The sequence below is a fragment of the Physella acuta genome, unplaced genomic scaffold, assembly GCF_028476545.2.
Source record: "Physella acuta isolate Inbredline_101_S28 unplaced genomic scaffold, ASM2847654v3 ptg000462l, whole genome shotgun sequence".
Classification (NCBI taxonomy): domain Eukaryota; kingdom Metazoa; phylum Mollusca; class Gastropoda; family Physidae; genus Physella; species Physella acuta.
In genome coordinates this window covers 404,446-413,818 of record NW_026731981.1, presented here as the reverse complement: position 1 = coordinate 413,818, position 9,373 = coordinate 404,446, and the positions used below count along the sequence as shown (strand labels likewise).

The 9,373-nt window shown below is 32.4% G+C and overlaps 1 protein-coding gene across 1 annotated transcript; it reads left to right on the top strand.

Moving 5' to 3' along the window:
* Positions 1–3,063: 3,063 nt before the first annotated feature.
* On the top strand, positions 3,064–9,237 carry LOC131943580 (actin-related protein 3). Its single transcript, XM_059303790.1, has 11 exons — positions 3,064–3,206; positions 4,399–4,579; positions 4,710–4,820; positions 4,951–5,046; positions 5,292–5,399; positions 5,802–5,945; positions 6,714–6,887; positions 7,093–7,185; positions 7,383–7,508; positions 8,017–8,100; positions 8,411–9,237. The coding sequence occupies exons 1-11, from the start codon at positions 3,163–3,165 to the stop codon at positions 8,504–8,506; spliced, it is 1,257 nt and encodes a 418-aa protein (XP_059159773.1). The 5' UTR covers positions 3,064–3,162; the 3' UTR covers positions 8,507–9,237.
* Positions 9,238–9,373: the final 136 nt, after the last annotated feature.

The window sequence follows — 9,373 nt, the reverse complement described above, 5'->3', positions numbered from 1 at the left end:
TGTCAAAAAGAATACCTTATATTACTTTTATTTATTTTCTTATGTTAATAAAGCTCAACTGCATTTTATTTACTGAAAACGTGTATTTCAGAAATCATTGCTTTAAAAATATTTTTTAAAATTCTAGTCGCGATTGAAGTCCCTCCCTAAAACCTACATTTTTACTTTAAAGCAACTCTCCTGTTGTTTGTTGCTGTATCTTTAGCCGAAAATCTACGTCTTGTTTAAAAAGTTATTTTTAAACCCATTGTTCTCTTGACCAGTCATGTAATGGTAACATTCACTTTTTTAACATTCCCAAATGTCAACAAAAGATAAGGAATGTTGACCTTTTATATATAAAAACAAGTTTTCCATAAAGCATTTTTATTTTGCTCACTCAATTACACTTCGTAAACATTTTGGGTGCGAATATTTTTTCATGAAATGTTTCTAATTATTTTTTGAAGGTGGTGGAGAGTTATTTATTTTAACTACCAAAATGGAGTGTTGTTGGTCCTTTTCAGCATAATGTGTATTGAATTGACAATATTTTTATTTTTAAAAATATAAACCATGACTTTATTTTATGGATAACCACATTTTTATTTTTTACAATTCCATTTTATTGTTTGAGTAAACAATTGTGACATGTCATTTTGGTATGTGCTTCTGATTTTAAAGTGATCTGAAATTTTTGGTGATGTATGTCATAAATCGTGATGGCTGTGTTATTCCAACAATTGTATTTCATCATTCCCAAGTGAGTAAATTAGCAAATTATAAATTTTTATTTCAAAGAAGTGGATCAATATTGTAATGACATGGATAGTAGTAGCATTTTTCACACATGGAATTGAAATTGTTAATGCCTGATAAAAAAAAATTACTCTAAGCTTTCCACAAATGCATTTATTGTTTCATTCCCTGATTTTCTAATTCAAACTTCAACAGCTTTAGAATGGTTTTCTTTGCAAAACTTTACCCCCTTTTTTTTTGGTCATTCGAATTCATTATTTATATCTTGATTATTATGGTATACATGTAGTCATCTGCTCTCCACTTGGTCAGACATGAACTTAGCTCTAGTCATGGACCACACAACCAAAATTTAGTGAACTTTCTCCTTCGTTGCCTCCCCTACTCTTGGTTTGAAGATTGCCCTCATCAGACTTAACCTCAGTTGGTGCAATAGCTGCAAATATTGGAGAATAGCTTAAGCTCAAAGTTCATGAGATTGAAAACAAATTTCTTCATTCTTTAAAAATGTTATTCAAAATATTGGCTGAAGGTGTTCTTAAGTTAATGTTTTTTAGTCTATTAAAATAAAACTTTACTAAACCTCATGTTTAGTTTGTCTAACACTATGAATGCCACTTTAAGATTTTTATATACTGCCAGTAAGTATTAGTATTGTATTAAATATTTTATTTAAAAGTAGTACAAATGCTCATTGTAAAAACTTGATTTCAGTACTATTTAGGGTTCCAATTGTCTTAGACATCCATATCCTTTTGTCTCAGATCATTTTATTTCCTCGATTATCTGCCATTAACTGTATCACCAATACATCATTCCTCATGAGATTTCTATTTTTATTTCTATTATCCCATTCAATGTATGTGATTTTTAGGAAACAACATTATTTTACCTGTACTGTTTATTTAGTATGTACATATAACTTGATATTTTAAGGTTTTTGAGAAAATGTCTGTTGGGGGTTTTCTGTCACCATGTTTACTTATAAAGTAAAAAAAAAAATCAATATATTTATCAGTCTGTATTTGACTGACAGGTTTAGCTATTTTATTATTCATAAAAGTGATCTTATGTTCCATGTTTTATTTCCTTGTAATATTCATAATAAAGTGAATGGAAAACTTATACAATGATTTTGTTTTTTTAAATGATGTATAGTTACTTCTCAATCAGTTCTGAACTTTTTAAGTATTCTAAATAAAACTTGAAATTGTCTCTAGTGATCATGGTAAAATTAAGCTGAAAGTATAATGACCTTTAAGACCTGGGCGCCACTGTATAAGCACTTTGTAGGGTTAGGGTTAGAGTTAGACATTAATCACCCTATGTAAAAGTAAAGTAGAACACCGCTCCGCGACTGCGCAAGGATGTTGTGGGGTACTCGATGAAGCCACCAGTTATACTACAAGAATGAAGTGTGTGACATTGGTTTGGTTTAGTCATCTAATAAAGTAGCCTACCGTGTCCATAGTGTACAGAGTCCTTCTAAAAGAAGAATATGATAGCACACTATGTCCATAGCATATGGTGCTAAAGGTTGAACCCGGGTTGCTCAAGGTAACACGACCATTGAATTAAGAAAGGTGTTCTACTTTACTTTTACCGAGGGTTATTAATGTACACTCAACGTGTTCATACAGCACACCCATGTGCGTCTGATTAGTAGTGAGGACAAACCATCGCCCCAACTGCTAATATCCAATAAATAAACGTGTCGGCTTTGTCACATTTAAATATTAACTAATTTTTATTAAACAAAGTCACGTATCAAAAGGCATAGACTCTATGTACTATTATGTACAGTTATCATTACCATGGGTTCACTAGAGTATTTTAGTGAGGACGTATAAGAGGAGGGCTTTTAAGAGACATATCCAAGTGTGTCATAAGCCTTATTTTGCACAAAATGACACAAGAGAATAGCTAAAATAATTCCGCGATGTACAGAGCCGCGATAAACGCGAAGTTGTGAGAGATTACTGTAGGCCTAACATTAAAATTGTGATTCACGTCTAGAATCTATATTAAGAAACAAGTCCGACAATGTTTGAGCGCGTTTGTAATATTGAGTTGCCTCCCGTAAAGGATAGGCTAATTTACCTCGTACCTTGCGACTTAGTTTTTTTATGTTTTAATCTTTAAAACAAAACAGCAATTAACAGTTAATTACATAACACAATAAGAATATTCATTGTTTTGAATATGCATTTAATAACACTAATTTATTATTAGTTAAATATTTTTAAAAGGGTGTTGTTGATTTAATATTTTCCGATTTGGTCGTACTATTTAGCTTTGGGTAACAACACTTCCGTTTCATTTGGATTACATTTTGTTTTACCTCTAGTGTAGTTCTACTTCCTGATTTAACAAAGTTTGTGTAGATCTAGATCTACGTAAAGTAAAACTTCAAAATTAAGTGGTATGGCGAATAGGTTACCAGCCGTTGTCATAGACAATGGCACAGGGTAAGTATAAAACACTATTTCAAGTACATAAAAAATTATATTGCATATTTATTGGATTAGTTTAGCCCGATGATGGACAACAGAGAGGGGCGTTGACACACGACACACACTACCGGACCGGTGTGACAAACATCAACACAAATAAAAACTAATTTAAGTCATAATTATCAGAATAGAAAGATTTAAAGTCTATAAGAATAATTAGTAACCTTAGGCCTAAGTAGACGTAATTTAATTTCTAGATCATCACCCTGTTCAGCTGAATCATTTTTTTTTAAATTAGGGCCTAGTCATTGTACTTTGTAGTACAAACTAGCCTACAAATTGTACATTTTGTTAATTTTAAAAAAACAAATCATGAAATCTAAGCCTAATGCCAAAGTAATAAGTTTACTGATGAGAAAATGATGGATATTCCAGGTATTTCTGCAGGATAAGTAGAAGGCCAATTGAGTAGATTTTACAGTTGTAGGCTACATCAAGTAGATTATTTTGTGGTTATTTTTTGTGAACCACCTGTTTTCTAAATTTAAAAAAAAAATCACCTAGACTACTTCCTGGAGTCTAGCCTATTCAATTCTATCTAGTCTGGCAAAAGTATAATGAGATTTGTCAAGACATGAAAAGTTTTTATTCTTTGCAGTGAGAACTCCCTTTATAGTTTATGGACAACTGAAAGAAATAACCACAACAATTGTTTGAATCACAGGACATTTCTTCTTTATGGCCACATCACATGCCATTAGCATTATCAAGTTATCACAATTCACTAGTTCTAAAATTTCAAACACAACAAAAACACAAAAACAAATGAAAGTATGTCCAATATATTAAGCCAGCCTGTCTTAACCCTAAGAATACCAGCAGGCTTTAGCTTTTTTTTTATCTTTGTGCATAAAACAACACATTTTACCAATAGGGCTGGGTTTTTTTTTATCGTTTATTTAGTAAACTTTAGTTACTTTTATTTTCTACCCTGGTCTTCAGTGGTTTTGACAGTCACTCTAACGATGATCATAGAAGTTGTTTTAATTAAAAAGAAATTTTTTTTTTTTGCTTTACTATGTTTGGAATTAACAATGACTCAGCTAGGGACAAAATATAAAGTTATTTGTGTATAAATTATATTCTTTTTTTGCTACTATAAATGACCTGTTTAATATAACTGCTACTTCTCCCCTGAATGCAACAGCTACACAAAGATGGGGTATGCTGGGAACACAGAACCTCAGTTCATTATCCCATCAGCCATTGCCATCAAAGAGTCAGCCAGTGTTGGTGACCAATCACAGAAAAGGTTAGGCAAGGGTGTGGAGGATCTTGATTTCTTTATTGGGGATGAAGCTATCAACCAACCTTCATATGCTACTAAGGTAATAATCCTTTTATTGATCACTTATTTTTGTTTGACTTGATCATTATGAATTTTACTCATGATTGTTAATGAAATTTCACAATTTTTGTATTATTACTAATACAACAAATGATTTTATTCTCCTACAGTGGCCCATTAGGCATGGTATAATTGAAGACTGGGACCTAATGGAGAGGTTCTATGAACAAGCTATTTTTAAATACCTCAGGGCAGAGCCCGAAGACCATTACTTTCTTTTAGTAAGTGCAAACAAACTCTCAAACTCATTACTTCTAATGTAGAATAAAAATAGTAAGCTAAATGTTTCTAGAGTAAAGAGTATTGACACAGAACAGGCCATGAAATTAAAAGTTCATTAAATTTTTCCAGACAGAGCCGCCTCTGAATACTCCAGAGAATCGAGAATACACTGCTGAAATAATGTTTGAGTCTTTCAACATTCCAGGTCTCTACATAGCTGTACAGGTTAGCTATTTTCTTTTTGCTTGCCTTAAAGTGGCACCACTACATGTTTCTTTGTTTAATCTTAGCAGCTTGATTTCTTTTTTATTTGTTAGATTTTATTTAGTAATTCAACCAAGCTTTGTGTATAATTTTTGTTTAAATTTCAACTCTATAGTAAGTTTTTTCAATGAATAGATGTAGTGATTTTGTATGCAGATACTAGATACAAAGATTGTTCATGTGTTTGCTGACCGTGTCTTTTATAGGCTGTCTTAGCACTTGCAGCTTCATGGACATCAAGACAGGTTGGTGACCGTACCTTAACAGGAACAGTTATTGACTCCGGTGATGGTGTCACCCACGTCATCCCAGTTGTAAGTTTCACATTAATCTTTTACTTCCATTTTAATAATTTAAAAAACAAAATTTTGTTTGTTCTTTTGTTAGTGTTATGAGGTGTGGTTTATATAGACACAACAAAACATTTTTAAATAATAAAAGTTTGATGATTTAAAGTCCACTTACACACATTAACATTTTCTTAATTTAACCATTGGGAAGGCATGAAAACCTCGAGTTTGGAACTCAGTTTGGAACTTGTGACAAGGATGAGCCACCCAGCTCTGATGGGTGGCCTATCTGACTTAAGCTAAGGAAACAAAGACAACAGGGCATAGCTTGACCACATTATCCCCTTTTTTGCTGAGGTCACTGGGTAATAAGAGTAAAGGTGATGAAATTTAACTAAAGTTGTAAAATTGTGTTCTCTGTTTTAGGCTGAAGGCTATGTGATTGGCAGCTGTATCAAACATATCCCAATTGCTGGCAGAGACATCACCTACTTCATCCAGCAGCTGCTCAGAGAGAGGGAGGTTGGGATCCCACCAGAGCAGTCCTTGGAGACAGCCAAAGCTATCAAGGTTGGAACTTCAGTACATTTTAACTAACCAGGGTTCACACACCCTTCTGATGGTTGTAAAAAAACATCATGTATTTTCAAAAACGGCTTAAAACTTGTCAAAATTAGAAATAATTTCCTGAAATTTTAAAATCATGGCATAAAAATTTGATTTTATGTTTAGAACACTGTAAATATATTGGGAGAAGAGTAAATCTATATTTACAAATAAAACTGGGGCTAGTCAGTCCATTGTATCTTGCACTTTTGAAAGACAATTTAAAACTGAAATCATCATAAACATACAATGCTCACATATAATAGATATTATGTTCTACAAACATAGGTATATTATTTTCAAAATTTATTTCCCAGCTTTGACTAGTTTACGCCCATTTAAATGTCCTGAATTGTATCTTTAACATAATGCATGAATCCTGGCTAAAGGAAGTTGCTTGAGCTTACTTCAGTTATTTGCTACAATAAAAAAGAACCCAATCTGTTTTATTTGTTAAAGTCAGAAGTATTATCACTTTGATGTAACTATACCTGTATATTACTTAGTATTTTTGCAAACACCATTTAATTTTTGCCACCTATACTAAAGAAAAAATAAAATGTAAGCCAAATAAAACAGCAGTAATTTTTAGAGATTTTAGTATTAGTTTATAAAACATTTGTAATAAAAATGATTAAAAATTGTTTTTAATTTTTTTTTTTTTTTAAATTATTCAGAAGTTCTGTGTGAATTAATTGCTTAAAATAATTGAGACATGTTCTCTCACTACAGGAACGTTACAGCTATGTGTGCCCAGATATTGCAAAAGAGTTTGCTAAATATGACGCAGACCCTGCCAAGTGGATGAAAAAGTTTGAAGGTGTCAACGCAGTCACTAAAAACCCCTTCTCAGTGGATGTAGGTTATGAGAGGTTCTTGGGGCCTGAGATCTTCTTCCACCCAGAGGTAGGAACACTAAACCTTTGTAGGAACTGAACCTGCATACTTATCAGTAGAGACATACCTTATCATATCTGTACAAATAGAGGCCATCAACAATTATTGACAGTATAAAATCTAATGATGATAAATATTTTGTCTTTAAAATTTTTGTTAGATCCAAAACTTAATGCAAAAAAATATTAATGTAGACTAAACTTTTGCTCCTTAGTTCTGCAATCCAGATTTTGAGCTTCCCATTTCCGAAGTAGTTGATGATGTTGTCCAGAATTGCCCCATTGATGTCAGGAGAGGGCTGTACAAGGTACTGTCATAATGCTTTGTTTCATACTAGGCTTCTTATATTAATGCTTTTCTTCACACAATAATACTCCGTTTCACTAGTTAATTTTTAAATACATTTTATTATTTGCAACTGTTTGATTTTGATGAAAAATCTCATTATTTATGTTAACTACCGGCTGCATAAGTGAAATTAATTTTTTACAAATTTGTTTGTAGAACATTGTACTCTCTGGTGGGTCAACCATGTTCCGAGACTTTGGACGTAAGATCCAGCGTGATGTAAAGCGTATTGTGGATGCCCGTCTGAAAGTTAGTGAAGATCTCAGCGCAGGACGCATCAAGGTTTGTTTCTTTCAATAGTAGTATGCTGCTCATATAGATAGGACAAGTTAACTGATTGTTTCTTTCAATAGTAGTATGCTGCTCATATAGATAGATAGATAGGACAAGTTAACTGATTGTTTCATTTAATAGAAGTTTAATGCCCAGGTAGAGAGGGCAAGTTGACTTACACATCACTAAAGCATTTATGTATTTAATATGAATACATTGGGTATAGTGTAATAGTATTCATTGTGTACATTTCATAATCTATAGAGTAGATAGTTTCATTGGTACATTTGTAGGAGTTGTGTGAAGATCACAATTCTCATTCACCTTTCAATAAACTAAATACGAACCTACTGTAGAAGAGTAAGTGTCTTTGATCGAGCCAAAGATAGATTTGTGAAATTTATTGCCTTCAGTCCAACATAATTATCATTCACTTTTCCCCATGCAATATGTTGAAGTTATATGCATGTTTCATGAAAAATGTGTACTCCAAATACATGTGATACTTTTTTTTTAGCCCAAGCCTATTGATGTCAACGTCATAACCCACCATATGCAAAGATACGCTGTCTGGTTCGGTGGCTCTATGTTAGCTTCAACAGTAAGTTACAGTCGTTTTATTATGATGACGGTCTTTATGCCTTGCGTAGTGTTGCTAAAATTCTTACTCAAGTGGATTTTTAGAAAATTGAAATGTTAGTTTTAAATTTTGTGTACTGTGCTATTTCTGAAATTTCCATTATTTTCCTGAATCACTTATTCGGAACTCACTAAAACATAGATTTACTGTTGTTCAAAATCTTACTCTTTATTTAAATGTATATCTATCAATATTTATCCATTGTTATTGCCATGTTTGATTTTCTACATACAACATTTAACTTCATTGAAAAATTGATTTTTTATCTCAGCCTGAATTCTATCAAGTTTGCCATACAAAAGCAGATTACGATGAGCATGGCCCAAGCATATGTCGCCACAATCCAGTATTTGGAATCATGGCATAGGCTTTGTTTTAAAGAAATGACAGCTGATCTTCTTAGCTCTGTATGGACAACCCAATTGTGTAAATTATATGCTGGCTCGTGTGGATGTTATCATGTAATGTGTGTATGACTTGATTTGTTGCTCTAGGGAACAGCTATGAGCTTTGCCTTTGTTTCTTATTACACATGGTTACACTTAACTTGTTATTTTATTTAATGTAAGCTGCTTTAGAACTCAAGTTTTACTCATTGTGAAAGCAATACAATGATAGTGCGCAAGTAGTAAACAAGTTAAGGCAGTTCATTGCCCAATTATATTTCACAATTTCTGCAGTAATATTAAATAAAGATGTTGAATTAAAAAAGTCAGTATTTTCTTTATTGAAAGTGAAATGGGTTGATACCTAACACGAAGTAGTAATAATGATCATTTTTATTACTGCTTTTGTCTCCAAGTTAGACTAACTTCATTGTCCAAACAAATATTGTATACTTAATTTATTCACCTTTTTTTTCTGTTGACTTGTTTACCAAAGCTTGTCTAAATCTACAAAAAAAACTAAACCCTATCTAGCCCTCTCCATATTTATGCTAGTAGCTATAATTGCCGTAAAATATTTGGTAGGTGTATACAAGCCGTTCTTGATTGTGCATTGCCTTAGTAATTGAAGGGCATTTATCATATATGCACGTTTATAAAGTGTAATCTTTTCTTTAAAAATGTTATATTAATAAAATTCTACCTTATTAGGCATTTTTGTTATATTATTGTATGTGTATTGTATTGGTGTGGTTAATAATTTACATGGGATTGAAAGTCTTCAGGTGGACTGACTATGTCCCTAAGGCCACTCAGCACCACGCATCAGATGTTGAGTCACAGAAAAT

Bases quoted from the DNA above. Each gene is read 5' to 3' on its own strand.
- LOC131943580 (XM_059303790.1), top strand. From the start codon at position 3,163: ATGGCGAATAGGTTACCAGCCGTTGTCATAGACAATGGCACAGG. The intron at 5,400-5,801 runs GTAAGTTTCACA...TCTCTGTTTTAG, and splicing joins TCACCCACGTCATCCCAGTT to GCTGAAGGCTATGTGATTGG. The intron at 7,509-8,016 runs GTTTGTTTCTTT...CTTTTTTTTTAG, and splicing joins TCAGCGCAGGACGCATCAAG to CCCAAGCCTATTGATGTCAA.